The following is a 17331-nucleotide window of genomic DNA, read 5'->3' on the forward strand; positions in this document are numbered from 1 at the left end:
TTACCTGGCATTTGCATTGCAAAGTCCCCTGTGCCGCCCTCAGCTCCTCCGCAGGTGATTGAGCTTCATTTCCCCAGCAGATAAGAGAGAGAGAAAGAGGAAGAGAGAGAGGAAAGGGGGATTGCAGCAGGGTGTGATGTTATTCTGGCTTAGAGGATATAGGAACAATGCCCTGAATTCTTGTTACCGGTAGATTGGTTGGTTCATGGCATACACAAGAAGTTCCCACACTTAAATAATCATCCTCATTACAATCACATCACTTTCCGGTCAGACTGTAGTGAAATGAAACCAGAGAGCAGTAAAATAATTTCTGAGAGTGAGCTGACCGCTGCATGCATGCAACCTTTTCTTAGATTATTTTTGGTATGTTTTGCCTTTATTTGACAGTTTACAGCAGAGAATCAGACAGGAAGTGTGAGGGCACCGTGAGAGACGGACGACATGCACCTTTTTTTGCATGCCAACCAAGGACGTCGCAGTGGTGTATGTAAGTGTCTTCGACCACTGTGATTGCACATTCTTGGTGAATCCTGTCTATGTCTGCGACTGGTGATTGATTTCATTATTGTTTGCTTCATAAAACATCAGAAATGAGTGGAGAAACATCCAACAGAGTTTCCCAGAGTCCACAGTAACATACAGATATTGAACAGAACTGAACAGATATTCAGTTTACACTGATATAAAACAGACAAAAGCAGTGAACTCTCACGCTGGAGAAGCTGGAGACAGAGAGTGTTTGGAATTTTCATTTTGAAAATTACTTAAATGATTAACTGATTGTCAGAATGGTTGCCAGTTCATTTTCTGTCAATCGACTAATTGTTACAGCCCTGTTCTTTATTGTCCAAAATCTGAATCATGTCCAGCTTTTGATGACTAAGACACATCCTGAACATCGGCATTCAGTTTTACAGTTACCCAGATCTTTGATATGACTTTCAACTGCAATTTGCAAGTTTCTCTATTTCTGTACTACAGCAATGACATAGGATTCAGGGTTGACCAGATAACTTGAAGACAAATCATTTATCTGAGTGATGAAACTTCATAACTTGCTATTCAAAGACACCCTCTTCAAACATGTGATGAACACAGCTGTACGCACTGCAATTTAGGAGAACAAATGCACAAACGCGCAGCAAGTAGCACAGACAACGCAAGTGTGTCCAGGGGACACAAAAAAGGGATGAACCCGGCTGGGATGCACTTGCATGGACGTATGGCAGTATGCGCACTTGATGTTCAATGCTTTGTGACTTTTGAAGTTAAAAGCATCGAACTACGAGTGTGGAAGGATGTAAGTGCATCTCCTCGTCTGTGCTACTTGCAGCGCATTTGTGTTTTTGGTTATGTTGCGGTTATTTGCAGCTCAGGGTCACCGTAAATAAAGAAAATACAGTTTTGAAGTGTAAATAACAAAAAATAAGGGACAAAGAGACCTAACATGGGATAGTGCTGGACAAAGATCTGTTAAAATCATGCATTGGATGCATCTTTCCAAATGGGCAGTGCATATAAATCTCGGCATAGCTTTTTATATGAATCATACTGATGCTTAGGTCAGTGCTGAGTGCCAGATAGTACCACACATACACTGAATCAACTGTCTCTATAGGAACACAACCACTGTTTTGTTTGCAGAGGCTTTCCAACATTTGTATAATATATGATTCAGGGACAGAGCGGTTTTTTAAAGGCTGTTAACAGTGTAGTCTTGAAGCTGTCACTCGTCCAGATTAATCCCAAACACACGTTCCTTGATGTAAGACGAACCACAAAGGGAAACCTACCCACCCATACATCCATACTCTAACCTGATCTACCAGAAACACCTCCCACAGAATGAGAGCTGATAATTGGCGAGAGCTCATTTGCATGCTGAACGGCGTGGATATTTATTTAAATTTAATTTCGTTCCCGCACACGGTGCACTGTAGGCTTTTGTGCCAAAGTCATATTAACCCCTTGACTAGTTAATATGCAGTGCACGACGTTGCCCACGCACGATGAATATTCATATTGATGGCGTTTTCGCCGCCGTCTCTCCGACCCCTCCCTCCCTCTGTTTTCCATCCCCGCTGTACAACGCAACAGCGTGGCGTTATGGAGGCATCCCGGAAGACTCGGCCATTTTCACCACAGTTGTTCTCCCAAACACAAACACACACAGTTTGGCTCCTTCTAGTCTGTGTTTCGATCGCTGCCGCGGACACAATGTCAGATAAGACTCAGCTGCCAAGCAGAGACCGCGCTCTGAAAGGAAGAGAGGAGAAAATGGTCGTGGCAGGTAAATAACACACGGTGAAAAGTAGTTTCCAAACAGGATTGAGTTGGCACGGGATGACACCTGATAAACTGTCCACGTGCTTGAGTTACGTGTGATAAGCGCACGCGACTGACCTCAGAGCAGTTCATGTAAAAGTAATGACAGGAAATAGGAGTTCAGGAGTGTATTGACAGTGCAGTGTCAGTCTGATGGAATTCATTATTAAAATGCTAGTGTCCCGTTGTTATTGAGTTGTAAGACCATTTTTAGTTTAAGATGGATGTTTAAATAAGTGTTGTCAGCTGACATACAGGACCTTTGCAACTAGATGAGGTGCTTCCTTCCACTTCCATTTTTCCTTTTCCCAGATTCTGCATGGCATCATGTCATCAAGTCATGTTTTGCTAACATAAAAATCTCCCTGTAAGCTAGAATATTACGTTCTTTTAATAGAAATTGGCATCATCAAAGAAAGAAAAAAGGATAGGGCTTGTGTGAACACAGGCTTGAACTTTTCTAATGCCTGCATTCTGCAGAAAACACAGACGACAGGAAAAAAAATAACATAAATTTAAAAGATTATAGGGTCCAGGGACAAAACCTTTTTCAAGCCGATGTCTGTGGTTTAAACTGTCTTTAGCTGTGCAGCCCTTGATGTGAGAAAATTGAGAATCTTTGGCCTGTAGTCAGCTTGACACAACCCTTGTGTCTGATGAAGTTTGGTCTGGAGTGGATCCAAACATGTGGTTTCACTGTCTGTCGGATATGTCAGAGGCGTGGTGATCAGACTAAACCATTGCAATTCCAGACCACCTGAAATGATAGTCACAGGATATGTCTAAAGTCTGTTGTTATGAGAAGGCTTTAGGAGTAAGTTGAAGCTCAAATGTGCAATTTTTTTCCAAATGAAACAGCGTAGGTTTACGGTTCAGTATACTTAAGTGTTTTGAGCTCTTTATGACTTTGGATGAGGAAAACTCACGCAAGCAATAGTGGATGAAGTACAATGACTCTTGATGGACAACTGCCAGCTTCTTTTCAGTTAATATATTCTCTGTTGCACTGTCTAAGAATATAAAAAAGGTTGGCAACTACCACTCTATTGCTTTGAATCTTGGATAAAGTATCAATTTGTTTGATTCTTGAGTGGATTATTTTCACACAGCGTAAGGTCACATCCTTTATCAACAGTGATTTCTCCCTTTTGAATTTTGGCCCCAGGGAACCTAATCTCTATACTTAACCTTATAAACCATGTATGTCTAAGGTACACTTGCTTTAATACTTTTTTTAGCCTCTTCGGGGACAGTGATGAAATCTCTGAGTCAACCACAAAATCTGAAGTGGCAGCAAAAGCCTGTTGGGATGTATGGTAGGATTGTGTTACAAATAGTTGATGATTAAATTGGGATAAAGCAAATCTGTATGGATCAAGTCCCCAGCACTGTCAGAGACACACTGGCACTCAGAGAGAATATGACATTTCAGTTACTATTGTTTTTAAAATGTTTCAGCTGTCAGTCCGAAGTGAAGTTTCTGTTTCCGTTTTGCCAGTGTCAGTGCATGAAATGAAGACATTATACTCCTACTTTTCCTCACCTATTTATAATTTCATTCATATTTGATGTGTAGCACCCAGTCAAACCTCTCCCTCACATCTCAGCCCGTCTTGTCCTTTCATTCATCTTTTCATCTTACTATTTTGGGACAGGAGGGCTCTTAGGAGTCTGCGACAAAGGAGAAATATGGTGCGATTTGAACCCGGTGCTCCCAGTCATCACCTACTCAGACATGAGCATCCGCAAAGTGCATTGTGGGAGCTGGGTGTGAGGTTCATAGGAGGAAACGGTGCCGGAGCGTCCAGGGGCCCATCTGGGCATTATGCGCATGAAGGCTCCGCCCCGTCGTAAGTTCCTGCTCCGTCTGTCGAAGCAGCTCGGAGACACCGCATGGCAGAAATCTGTTCCTCCCCTTTCACCGTGGGGGGCAGCTTAGGTGGGGATGGGGTTGTTCTAGAGTGTGTATGTGTGTTGGAATAGCATGCTTCTGTGTTTGTAAGTGTGGGCCAATAAGCCTGAGTAATGTAGGGGTTGCAAGGACTGGCTCCACATACGCACTGTGCAGTCCCAACCTTGTGTTTGTGTGTGAGTGAGTGGACACATTCGTCCCCTCTGTACAATGAAAATCACTGTTTTTGAAAGTTGCCTCTTTAAAGAAGCCCCTTATTCCTTGTTCAGACGTCCCGGTGTCCTCTGTTCCCTCCCTCGCTCCAGTGTGTATAATGTACTCTGTGACCTTGGCGAGAATGATCCAGTGGCAGATTGCTACATGGTAGGGGCACAGTAGCTATTATTTTGAGTCAGTGCAGAATAGACTGCCAATATTTCTTCCAAACAGGATGGGGGAGGTCAGCTGACCAAAATCAATCTCTGTTACATGCTTCTCCATAACTCTTTAAAGCAGGTTCATGGCGAAGATATATTTCGGGCATTATTTCTCTGTTGTTTTCTCATCTCTGCCGTCTCCAGATGCCCTTGCTTTTTTGGCTTTTGCAATGAGCTCAGAGGGTTAGAAAAATGTGTAAATAAGTGGGAGAGCATGCAAATGAAGTATACAAACAGTGGACAAATAAATGAGAGAGATTTGCTCATGGGCAGCACTGTGGCTCAGTGATAAACACTGTTGCCCCAGCGCAGGGACGAAATGTTTTTGGACCCAACCTTAAATGTGGAGTTTGCATGTTCTCCCTGTGTCTGCATGGGTTTCCTTCAGGTGCTCAAGTTTCCATCCCAGTCACTTCGGTGAATTGGAGACCTTGAATAGTGTACCATGCGTCTTGCCCAATGCATGCTGAAGAGAGTCAGCTGTATAGAAAATGGATGAATTTGCTCTGATATATCTGTGGAGGAAGAATGTCAAGATTAATTTCCTTTTACTATACAGTCAAAGACAAGATGCAGTCATACATGTATGCTGAGCAGCAGGACGCCCCCCCCCCCCCCCCCCCCTTCTTTCCCCATTGAACTGGCTGTTTGAGCAGTCCCCAACAGGATGTGCCTCCATCTTGCTGGAGGAAGATAATGGAGTCAGCGCTATAGTAGATAGTCTTCTCCATAGCAACTGTTTCTGTTGCTAGGCTACAATATGTATGGATTGCATGGATGGCTTGAAAGTTGTACTCTCCTGAGTCTAGACGGTTCTCCCAGCCTGAACAGAGGCAGCTTCATATGTATGTATGTCACAATACCAAGTTGTGTTGATTGTTTTAAGGCCACGGCAGCATCATTTCCTTTACTTACCTCGTACTGTTTTCAAAAATGGACCACCTCCCATCAGCCTTGCCTCTTTCCTCCCCTCCCCTTCTTTGCCCCATTCTTTCTCGCCCCTACCCATCCTCCCATACAGCAGAGGGTAGTTGGCACCAGTATAAAGCATCAGCCTCCTCCGACGACTCGTGTCTGACTCCCTGCCAACCTGTGTGAAGCTAGGAAGAGGAATAGTGAGAGGGAGGGAAGAGGAAAAGAGAGGGAAAGGGAGAGAATGGATTTTTGGAAGGAAATAAACAGAGCAGCCTGGAAATCAACCTTTCCGTCACCAGTTTTGGCATCCAGGGATAGTACCTCTCCCTCTGCGTGAGGGGGGCAGCAGCACTTGGACTTCAGTTTCACGGGTGAGAAAGACAGGACCACGGGTAGAACCGGAAAGTAACAAAGACTAAATACCCACCGAAACAAGTCAAACTGGACGTTATTATCCGCTAAGCAACAGACAGATTGTTGTGTCCTTGACTGATGGTAACCATGATACAAGCAGAGTGGCAGGGCACCGGGTCCAATGTTTTGGTTCTGGTCCAACCGCCTACAACCACCAAGCTAAAAGCGACAAAAGGTGACCAAAGTATTCCGCTTCAGTCCCGCTGTACTGTATAGCCTGCACTGCGCTTTTCAGATATCCTCAAAAACAAAGGCGCACAAAAGAAATTATGCCCATATCTCATCCAAGTTGGAAAAAAAAAATCCTCTTCATGAATCCTTCCCCCATATTCAGCCTGTTTTCGTCTTTTGTAAGCTCAGTCAGTCACCCTCCCTGCTTGTTTTTTGTCGTCCTCTGTTCTTTCTTTTGCTGGCGTAGTGAGGCAGCATAGTGAGGGTATTCAGCCAGTTCTTTCTCAGTGCCTGTGTGTGTGTGTGTGTGTGTGTGTGTGTGTGTGTGTGTGTGTGTGTGTGTGTGTGTGTGTGTGTGTGTGTGTGTGTGTTAGGTGGGGTAATTCTGGCAGAATGGGGTGTGGGCACTGGGCTGGCAGGGGGGAATGCTGGGCTAGGCACAGTGAAAGGAGCCAGCCTGGCACCGCCTGGACCTCTGCCAGCTGCTCCATGGGAGAAATACCCACAGCAGAGGTTGGCGTGCGAGCGATTGTGCGGCTGATTGCGTGCTTGTGTGCGTGCAGGCGGGCGCACACGTGCTTTGTAAAGAGGGGAGCGAGGGATGATGGGAAGTGGTGGTGTGAGGAAGAGAGTGTGAAGTTGAAGATGGGGAGCAGCTGAGAGAGACGAGAGGGCGGGGAGTATTGGCTCGAAGTTGGCTTCTCTGGACAGTGCTGTGTCGGCGTGTTCTTGGCTGTCATCATTTTACCGCTCTCTCTCTTTTTTTTTTTTTTTTTTTGTTTGTTTATTTGTTTGCTTGTTTGTTTTCTCTGTGTTCTCTCTTGGATGAAGTGCTTGGTCTTTTCATATAGCACTCAAAGGCATGGTGGTCTGAAAGCCAAAAGAATCCTTCACTGCCTCTCTGCTACCCTCATCTGTTGCTTCTCACTGGCTATTTACTCCTTTTATTGTTTTGGCAGGCTGATCTCTCCTCCTCCCACTCCTCCTCCTCCTATCGCACTCTTGTCTCTCTCTCACTCTCAAATTTTCTTTCTCTCAGACATTTGGCAACTTCAGTACTTTTTTTAACGCTGTGGCCAGAAACGAAGGACAAGAGGGTGAGAGTGAGCAGAGGATAGAGACCAAACAAATTCAGAGAAGAAGAATGAAGATTTCTCCTGTCCTCCTACCGCCTTCAGTCACCCCTTTGGACTGAGAATATTTAGCCAGTAAAGTCACTGACACAGATATACTTTGACTGCAGCTGACTGTGCCCGTGAACGTGACCTGGCAGTACCAAACAACCTGCTGCTAAAAGACAGAACTGTCGCACAACAGGAGGGCAGGAAGGGACTGCCTGAGGGCAGCCGGGCCTCTGTGACATTTTAGGAGTCCTTTATGGTTCTGCAATCTGTTACTGTGCAGAAAAAAGAAAAAAAAACCCAAACAGTTTTGTCTAATATCAAAAAGTGCCCTTAAGGTGGCACACCAAGACAGCCGTTATCAGCTCAAGTGCTGTGGTGCTTCTCTTGCTGCCGATGTTCTTCAAAACACTTGTTAATCTTTGAGGTCCTGGCATGGCAGCACAGTTTCCTTTCAGTGCTCCAGCGCTATGTGGCTTCACAGTAATCATTTTAAGCCTGAAATAAACTGCAGGTAGCTGTTGGTCTTTGGCCTGTTGTCGCAGTTAGAGATCATCCCGGGCCTATCTAGGAAATGAACTATTATGTCTGTATCAGATTAGAGATTGTTTGTATTCAGGTCAATGTCACACATCTCATCTCTGTGCGGCCACGGAGCAATCACACAATGAACATAGAGCAAGCATCCATTATTGGTATGTGCCTAAGCTCTTGGTGTACCCTGTGGCCTGTTTATCTGTAGACTAATATTAGTGGTTGCAGTACAAACCAGCCTTGCTTAGTGGAGATTTGCACGCTAAGTCACCTCAGTCTTCTTAAACCCTAATCCTCCTCACACATCTGTGGGCTACATGCACACACATACGCGCGCACACACACACACACACACACACACACACACACACACACACACACACACACACACACACACACACACACACTTACTTCCTTTTTAGCACTCTAATTCCAGGCAGCACAGTTGGCAGTAGAGTGACACCCCCCTGCCACCTCTCAGCACTCCAGTTTGTTTTACTTACTGGGTATTTTTAACATGGGAAAGATTACGATAGCATTGGGTACTACTTGCGAGGCCCTCCCCTGCTTGTGGGGGTTAAACAAGTGTGTTCCCCTGACGCGCCGTCGCCGGCTTGCTTTTATGGCTACCTGATGATGCCAAGCCCTCGCACTTAATACGCTCACATTCAAAGACACATACACTAGAGTAAAAGAGAGATCAGAAAATAACTGTGTTTAATTGTGGGTATTGAGGAGATGACAGCAGGGATAGGATGGCGGTCAAATCCGTGTAATCTCTTAAATGTCTTCCAGCACAGAAGCCTCTGGCTCTGATCCGCTGGCCCTGGGTCAGCCTGTAACAAAGTGCAGACCTATGCGGCCTAGTTGAAGCAGCTAATGGGCCTCTTAACATGCATACTGTAATTTGTACTGTTGAAACACTGGTATGATTTGATATCAGATTTCCACACTGTGTCCCTTCACAGACAAGCATGCAGTCAGTGGGAATCCCACTGTGGAGCCTTTTCCAGAAGGCATGGAGACCGTCATGTTTGGTGAGACCACACAATCACACATTTTTTTTTTTTAATATCAGAAATAACCCAGTCTGGAATCTGCAGTTACAACACATTGTGGTGAAATGTTGGCCTCTCTGTGGATGTTGTCAGAGCACAGAAGCACCAACACTGTGTGTTTGTGTTTGTGTGTGTTTGTTTGTTTGTTTGTTTGTTTGTTTGTTTGCGTGCCGTCTTCATGTCCAGGCATGGGCTGTTTCTGGGGAGCAGAGAGACTTTTCTGGAGGCTTTCAGGGGTCTTCTCCACACAAGTGGGCTACGCCGGCGGCGTTACACCCAACCCCACCTACCACGAGGTCTGCTCAGGTACTATACTCTTCACTTTTGCTTTTTTTTTTTTTGTCTATTTACAGCGTCTTCAGTTTGATTTACATTAACCAATCATGCTGCCTGCGAGGAGGTGAAGGAGGTTGGCAGGACATTTCTCGGTAAGATCAGTCAAGGTTCAAGAGACCAAAAAAAAAAAAGGGAAGGAAAAAAGATAAAGAAACAGAGTCGGAAAGGGTGTTTTAAGCACAGCACTCTCATCCTCTCGCCTCCTTCCCTTCATCTGCAGTCAACTACTCAGAATGTACTGCTCCAGATGGGCTGCACCCCCCGTCCCCACCCCCCCATGACCTACTTGTAAGGATTGGGCTCTGTACTGTGCTGTACTGCGGCGTTTTTGCCAACAGAAGTTACTGTGTATGAAGCGCCATAAATGGGATTCTTTCCCCGAGACTATGAACAAGATGCTTATTCTTGAGTTCTGTATATTTGCTGTGAAAATGTTTGGCTACCTCTCTGTGTCTCTGAATCTGTTTCTTTCTGTTAACCTCATCACGAGATTCAAATAGATCATGTAGGGAGTTGATATATAATTCAAATGAAGACGTCTGGGCTCTGCCTTACCCCGTGCGCCTCTCCTGTGTTTTAGAAGTCATGAGCTGTTAGTTTGGGGCTGTTCCATTTCTGAGGGCACATCATTGCAGGCAGGCGTGGAGTCTAGGTGCAGGCACAGCATGGGGGACATGGAGAGGAGGGGAAAGATGCTTTGGGCTTGGCTGGCAGACTTTCTGAGCCGAGCCCTTCAAGGGATTGTATGTTTCCTATCTGTCTGCCTCCCAGTCTCTCTCTCTCTCTCTCTCTCTGTCAGCTCCCCAGCAACAAGATGGTCAGGACGGAGATGGAGACAGATGACAGAGAAAGAGAGATTGAGACCTGCAGCAAGTGAGGGAACTGGTAAAATAAACTTTTGAGGGGAAAGAAAATTTAAGGGAAAAAAAAAAAGTGTGAGTAAGAACGGTTGCCTGTCCATCGGCTGAGAGAGTGCAGGCGTCGCTCCAGTGGCCATGACGGAGCAGAACACTGCGACGGCATGAGACCGAGGAGCTGTCAACACAGCCAGGGCGGACAGACAGACGGACGGACGGACAGGAAAGAAGGGGCTGATGGACCTGTCAGCAGAGCCAGGGAAGGATGGAAGGACAGGCAGATAGGTGGATGGTCTGACAGACAGAAATAAGAGAGGTTGAGGTGCAGCCAGGTTTGTCTTGAGAGCACAGACGATAAAGACGGCCGAGAGGTATTATCAACATCAGCATATTTTATCCCGACTAATTCACAGTAAAGAATCAGTATAACCTTTTATGCTTTAGCTCCAAAGTTCTGAAAACATTACAAGAAAATAGGTTGCTGATGTTGTCAGCATCTTTCACGTGTGACCCAAATGACGCAGTGTTTTCTCCTCTGCACAAGTCTAGGCAACTAACTCCTGGTGAAGGCCAGGGAAAGACTGTGGTCATGCTTCGAGGACAGAAACCAGCGTTGACTGTTGGTACGAGACGAGACATAAACTACGGTTTCCTTGAGTAACATGTTTTGTTTACCCAGCCGTCCAATTTGACTTCCTCTAACAGAGGATTTGCAGTGGTGTAACAAATGCCACACAACCTCAGTCCTTGACACAAGGGGTTAGTTAACATGTCTCCTGCTGGAGATACCTGTGGTGCAGGTTTTCACTCATAGCGCATGTTGGATTTCACTTGTTGGTATCACAGTAAACTGGTGTATCATACATGACTGAGCCGTATCACGCTTTAATTATACTCCCCACAGCAACTGTGTTTCTCAGTTTCATTACTCAGAATGGGTATATTCCATGCAGGCGGCGTGTTTACGTTGTTTCAGTCACTTTGATGGAGACCGGTGATAGCAGAAGGTTCTCGGTGTAAATGGCTCTGCTATATGTGCGTCTCTGAAATGGAGAAGATAACGCTGCCTTTTTTTTTTTTTAACATGTTTCATGTTGTTTTCACTCTCATCCATCACGACCAGCATCAGAAACACAAGCCGGTCACAATACATGCAAGTGTCCACATTTTTATCTCCGTAGCCTCTGTAGCATGCGGTTACACTTTTGACGAGCCGCGTGTCAGTTAAAGCGTGGCTTCAGAGCCTACGCATGTTGTTGCCATAGGTACGTCATAACCTCTTAACACTGAGGTATAAATCCAGCTCTAGAGATGACAATAATTATCTCACATGGTTGCTTGTCAGGGAAATGTTAACATGAGTCATTAAGTAAGTATTGGAAGTGTCAAATAGTGCTGTTTTTCTGGTTTCTTGTGATTTCTGTCTGTTTTATTTTTAGGTAAGCCACCTAATAATAGTATATTGAAAAGTATGAGAACCCTAACTTGATGAAGTCAGTTGTTACTTTTTTCAACAGCCGGGAACAATTAAACAAAAAAGGGCAGCAGGGTGGCATGTTGATTTGGGAGGCTGTCATCACCCAGAAGGCCATTCACCCTGCTGAAGTGTGCTTCAGCAAAAACATTGAATCTCTAGCAGCTTTAGTGGTGCTGGTCTGCATCACTTCTCAGCCTTTCACCCCCTTCAGGTGGGACAAGCGTGGAAAATCATGGAGCATATTCACTTTTTAAAAAAAGTTTTTTTTTTTACAACAGGCCTTAACAGCTATTTTGTCGCGTTTGTGTTTTCTCTTTGTACTGCTTTCTACCATTGTTGACGTTCCTGTGCCATAAATGTTAGCCTTCAACTAAGTGTATATATATGTATGTAATATGGTGAGAGACTGTGTATGTATATGTACAGGTATGTAAATATAATTTGTCCTTATAACTTATGCCACCGTGAAACCAACATGTGAACAGCTCCAGCAAAGACTGAATACTCGTTGTTGTAACCTCATCTGAAAAGTGTTCCCGTTCTCGATTCAGGCAACGACTGTTTAAACAGGTGAAGTCTTCCATGATGATCTGGCACAAGATGATCCTTTGGGCCTTTGGGTGTGCTGAGTGTCATTTCGAGACAGAAAGTGGGTCTCAGGCCTCATGCATGAATTTGGCAGGCTTTTTCCTATTGTCTGCAATGCACCTGATGCATCTATCTGTGTGGGCATGCTTGTGTGTGTGTGTGTGTGTGTGTGTGTGTGTGTGTGTGTGTGTGTGTGTGTGTGTGTGTGTGTGTGTGTGTGTGTGTATACTGTGTCCGTGTGTGTACACCTGCGCACATGTCTGTGGAATGTGCGAACAAGAGAACGTAAACTCTACTATTGATACAATCCTAGGCTAACACAGCTAACATTTAGCAAAGGTATGTTCGGGTGAGGTGTGTGGGTATAGATTTTCTACTGTGTTTGTGCTCGTGTGCATGCGTGTGTGTGTGTACGCGTGTGCTTACACCTGCATGTGAGACCTAAAGCAGAACCCAGTTTGAGAACGCCTGCAGGCAGCTTGTTGAAGCTCTGGGGTCCTGGCAGCTGCAGACAGGAGCGAGTGTATGTGTGTGTGTGTGTGTGTGTGTGTGTGTGTGTGTGCTTTTGGCAACCTCCACCATAAGCTCCAACCTTTACTGTGCCCACTCTCTCTCTCTCTCTCTATCTGCACCTCTCTCTGTCACTCTCCTCCCATTGTGCCATAAGCAATAACATGGCTCCGTGTGGCTTCAACCTGAATGTCTTCTACCAGTGGCACATGTACACCCAACACATTAGCATGATATTCATATGAATTATTTTTTTTTCCATACAGGCTTCGTTATGTGGACTTTCGTGTTTGTCAGTTGTTCTGGTCTGAGGGAGCGATGAGTCAAGCAGACATCATAAGTGAAACGCGTCATCCAACTTTGATTAATGCAAGTTTGTGTTTTTTTAGGTCTGACGGGTCACACTGAGGTTGTGAGGGTGGTCTTCTCCCCTGAAGACATCAGCCTTGAGAAACTGCTCAAACGCTTTTGGGAGAGCCACGATCCTACACAAGGTAAGAACACACACACACTCACGCAAACCCCAACGTTGCCCTCAAATAAGACCCGTCCCGAGGGGCACGGGGTGTATTAGAGCAGAAGGATGATGCCCAGACGTGTGCCTGCGTGTGCGTTGTGGTGGCGGTGGGGTGAGGGTTGGGGTTGGGGGTGGAGGGGGTGGGGGTGGGGGAAGGAGGGGGGTCTCATGGGTGTAAGTCAACGCCAGACAGTGTTAATGTGTCTGAGATCCAGCCATCCATGGAGAGACACACCAGTGTGGTGCGTGTTCAAGCCCGAACTGCAAAAAAAGAAAAAGAAAAAAAGAAAGAAAAGCTCTCTCTGTGTTGGAGCATGTGCGTGGCATGTACTTTGTCCATCGTGAACCAGCTGAGGAATCTTCGCCTTTTCGTTATTCACGTCACGTCCGCGCCTCTGACTGATTCACTGACGATACTAAATTTGTTCTTTTCTGGGTCGAATAATGTCTGAACTTTTGTTTTATTGTGCTCTCTGCGTTTCATTGGTGGGTTTATTCCCTTGATGGCAGTTCTGAAGTTGTCAATCACAGGAAACTGGTACATTTTGAAAAACTTTACTATGACGGTTTTAACATTTCACCGAATGAATTCAAACGCTGCAGGGGGGGTTATTCGGTTGGGTTCTGATCCATATTCCGACATTACATATTCTATACAGTGCGCTGCATATATTTAACTTCATAGCTTTTGAGTCCTGGTGCCCTCACCTCTCCTTTTTAATGACACACATCTCTTCCCGACCCATCTCTCAACTCCTCCCCCTCAACGTTGACAAGAACCTCAACCCCCCCACCCCCACCCCATCCAAAAAAAAAAAATCCATCTCCCCATCTCTTCTCTTCCGAGTCTCTTGCTCTCTTGTTTTCTCTGCTCACTGGAGGAGGTGATGTAAGAACATTAATGCACCGGGAGGGCACGGGGAGGGTGTGTGTGTGCATGTATGTGTGAGAGCGAAAGGACAGGCAAAGAGGTACTCTGCTCACTCATGTTGAATGTAGGGAGGGGCATGACAAGTTGGGAAGAGATGGATCAAAGATTCATAGGCCCGACCTTCAGCTTTAAAACAGGCTCACACGCGCACACACAAACACACACACACTACACACTCAGCGACGTTCACCCACGTCAGTTCTGTCATCTCTTTTACATCTGTCATGATTGCTCTTTCATACACCGTGTGACCCGAATACACAAAAAATGTCAGCCATGTTTGTGCATGTTTCACAGCCAACATGCTCTATACATCTTACGCTTTTGTTTTTTGGGGTTTTTTTTTCACATTTCACCTCACCTGTTCAGCGGGAGGTGGGTTTACAGCAGGAGCCAGGGGAAGCAGAAACTGTTGAGCGTTGGGTTTCATCCCGTAACCGTAAGGATGCCGATCAGAAGAGATTCTTCTCCTGTTCTCCTGTAGCCAAGGGCAGAGACACGTCTTACTACGGGCAAAGGCACACGCAGAGTCGAGCCGACACGCCACGGGGCGATGGCAGTGAGGCCAAACGAGTAGTCATGCATTTCCCCTGACTCACTGCCTTGTCTCATCTCATGTTTTATTAATAGCATGCAGCTTATTGTCTATGCACTCCGGTAGTTGTGTTTTTTTTTTGGTTTTATGTTTTTTTGTCACAGTTAAGACCAGGTGACATCCTTCGAACCGCGAACTCAAACGTACATCTTTTTCTGGGAGCGCTACTCCCTGCCGCCTCTCTCTTCTCCGATTCTGGGTTCACGTGTAGCCGAAATTCCTCTGATTTGACAAATGTGGCGTGGAGAGGTGGAAAGGGGCCCGCTGGCTGTGCCTTCACGCATGCTTAAGCTCCAATTTATTCTGTCCACCTTAGAGCTGGGCTTAAAAGAGAATGGAGAAGTTAAGGAAGTTCGCTCTTTTTTCCCTTTTAACTGCACAGATTCACTTGAGATCATCGTATATGGAGACGAGCCCGGGAACATTACGAATTCCGTTTTCTCCTGACATATCAACACTGAGCCCGTCCTGCTTTATCTACACACTATGTTGGAGTGCCTGTACAACTATCATGTATAGCTACATATTAAGTGGCATGCAATACTTCCTTTTAATGTGTATATGTAGGTGTGTATCTGTGAGTGTGTGTGTGTGTGCATGCGTGTGTGTGTGTGTGTGTGTGTGTGTGTGTGTGTGTGTGTGTGTGTGTGTGTGTGTGTTTTGAGATCCGTGCCTCACTGCTTTGCCTCAGTTCAAAAGGGTTTAGTCCCGACAACGTGATGTCGGGCTGCGTCAGCTCCACCAATCCCAGCTTGGATAGCAACATTAGCAGCCAATCAGAAACTCCCAGCAGCCTTTGCTGTATGCCCTCTTTCCATATTCAGCAACACTAGTCTCAATCTGCTGGCTTCCCTGGGATGTTGCATAAAGACCCCCCATTCAACACGCTCCCATATTACAAGTTTCTTATGTCTGCATTATGACAACTCTTCAGTAACACAACCTTCTGTGTGGATGCAAGTGTATGGAAACACTGGAGCACAGGCGAACTCTTCGCAGTCAAAGTGACATCCACATGTCAGAGGGTAACAGCAGTTCCGTTTCATCACGACGGTTGAAAAGATGATTCGATGTGTTGAGAGTGATCTCTGTCGAGATGCAAACACATTGTGCCTGTTCTTTTCACACACTGCGGATCAATTGCGCACGCATCTTCATACACGCAAGCATACTGTTCACTTCACATTATGCACAAGTGCTCATTATGCCCACTCATAGATGGCTTTACTCCATTTGTGCATGCATGCGAATAGGCAAAACGCACACACACATATATGCGTGCACGCGCACTGTACATGCAGAGGGTGTGCGCACAGCTGCACCAGTGGCATGTCAAGTTTGTTCACTGAATACTTCCTCACAGAAGGCCGCGTTTCACTCGCTGTATCTCGTGTCCCCTCAGCTGCCAGCGGAGGATAGAAGCACCTTATCTAACCACTTCTCAACCTTGCCAGCCTGTCAGCTACCTTTTTTTGCTCCTTAACCTGTTAACATAAGGTCACCTCGCTTCCTCTCCTCCCACTTTTCCCTGATGTCTTATGTTTCCTTGCTCTGTTCCGTTCTTCAGCCCCCCCCATTCATTTTTCCAAATTCTTTACCAGTTTCCCGCTCTCCTCCTGTCTCAACCCCCCCCCCCCCCCCCCGCCATACACATCTCACCTGTACCCCCCCACCCCCACCCCCACCCCTGTCCCCTTTTGCAGTGAGTGCAGCAGAGGGCCGAGTGAGTGAGCAAACGGCCCCGGAGCCCGTCAGCACATCCGCACAGCAGCTCAGAGAGTCGGCCGCTCCCCGAGGCCATCCGCTCATCACACAAACACACTCGCATCAACTCACTCCTCTTTTATCTCTTAGTCACCCCACCCCACCCCCCCACCCCCAACCTAAAAAAAAAAAAAAAAAAAATCCCTTCCTCCGTTCCCCTCCTTTCCCCCCCTCTGCCGCCCTTCATCTTAACAACCGAGGCTTTTCCCCTCCTCTTTGTTTCCTCCTCATCTCTTTTCCTCTCCTTTTCCCTCCTTCTTCCCTCGTTCCCTCCATTCTCTCTATTTTTTGAGGCCATGCAGTATTTATGGTGTGGGCTGCTGATGCTGCGTCAGTGAACAGGCATCACAGGCGTACGCCGGTAGACACAAAAACACAAATGCACAGCTAAGATGGCCGACGTGGCAGTCCTCATTTGATAACATCTCCACGTACGTGCATGCTCACCCTTGTAGGTAGATGTTGGTGGAGTCACACGGTAGAAAAGAAATATATTACAGGTCTATTAAACAGGTAAGTGCAATTCGAAAATCAGTGATGGTGGCCGTTTTTACTCATTTGAGATTTTCTTTTTACTTACGTTTTGTAAATAGCAGTGTTTCATCGCTGCAGAGGATATATGCTCTGTGTTAAGCCACAAAACTACCTTATGACATTGAGTGTAAAAATGGCTTTTCATATCACACACAGGGTCACACTCAAATAGACATATATCAAGCTGTCAACAATCTGCTAAGTCATGCTGGCAGCAGTTACTTTGTGACAATTGAAATGAGCATGAATATTCCATTTATATAATATCTTCACCCCAGCTGGCTGCGACACACGCCAATTCCCTGTTGGGGTACCCCCATGTCTCCCCCTGTGTCACCACATCCCTTAATTTA

The 17331-nt window shown here is 45.9% G+C and overlaps 1 protein-coding gene across 1 annotated transcript in view; it reads left to right on the plus strand.

Annotated features, from left to right (window-relative positions):
• Positions 1–360: 360 nt before the first annotated feature.
• Positions 361–17331, plus strand: part of msrab (methionine sulfoxide reductase Ab) — a 43209-nt gene continuing 26238 nt past the window's right edge. The window contains exons 1-4 of the mRNA XM_056393652.1: positions 361–2293; positions 8780–8848; positions 9056–9175; positions 13027–13131. Coding sequence (XP_056249627.1) covers positions 2029–2293; positions 8780–8848; positions 9056–9175; positions 13027–13131 — 559 coding nt within the window. The 5' untranslated portion in view covers positions 361–2028. The remainder of the gene's footprint in view (positions 2294–8779; positions 8849–9055; positions 9176–13026; positions 13132–17331) is intronic.

The sequence above is a fragment of the Seriola aureovittata genome, chromosome 13 (assembly GCF_021018895.1).
Source record: "Seriola aureovittata isolate HTS-2021-v1 ecotype China chromosome 13, ASM2101889v1, whole genome shotgun sequence".
In the NCBI taxonomy this organism is placed as follows: domain Eukaryota; kingdom Metazoa; phylum Chordata; class Actinopteri; order Carangiformes; family Carangidae; genus Seriola; species Seriola aureovittata.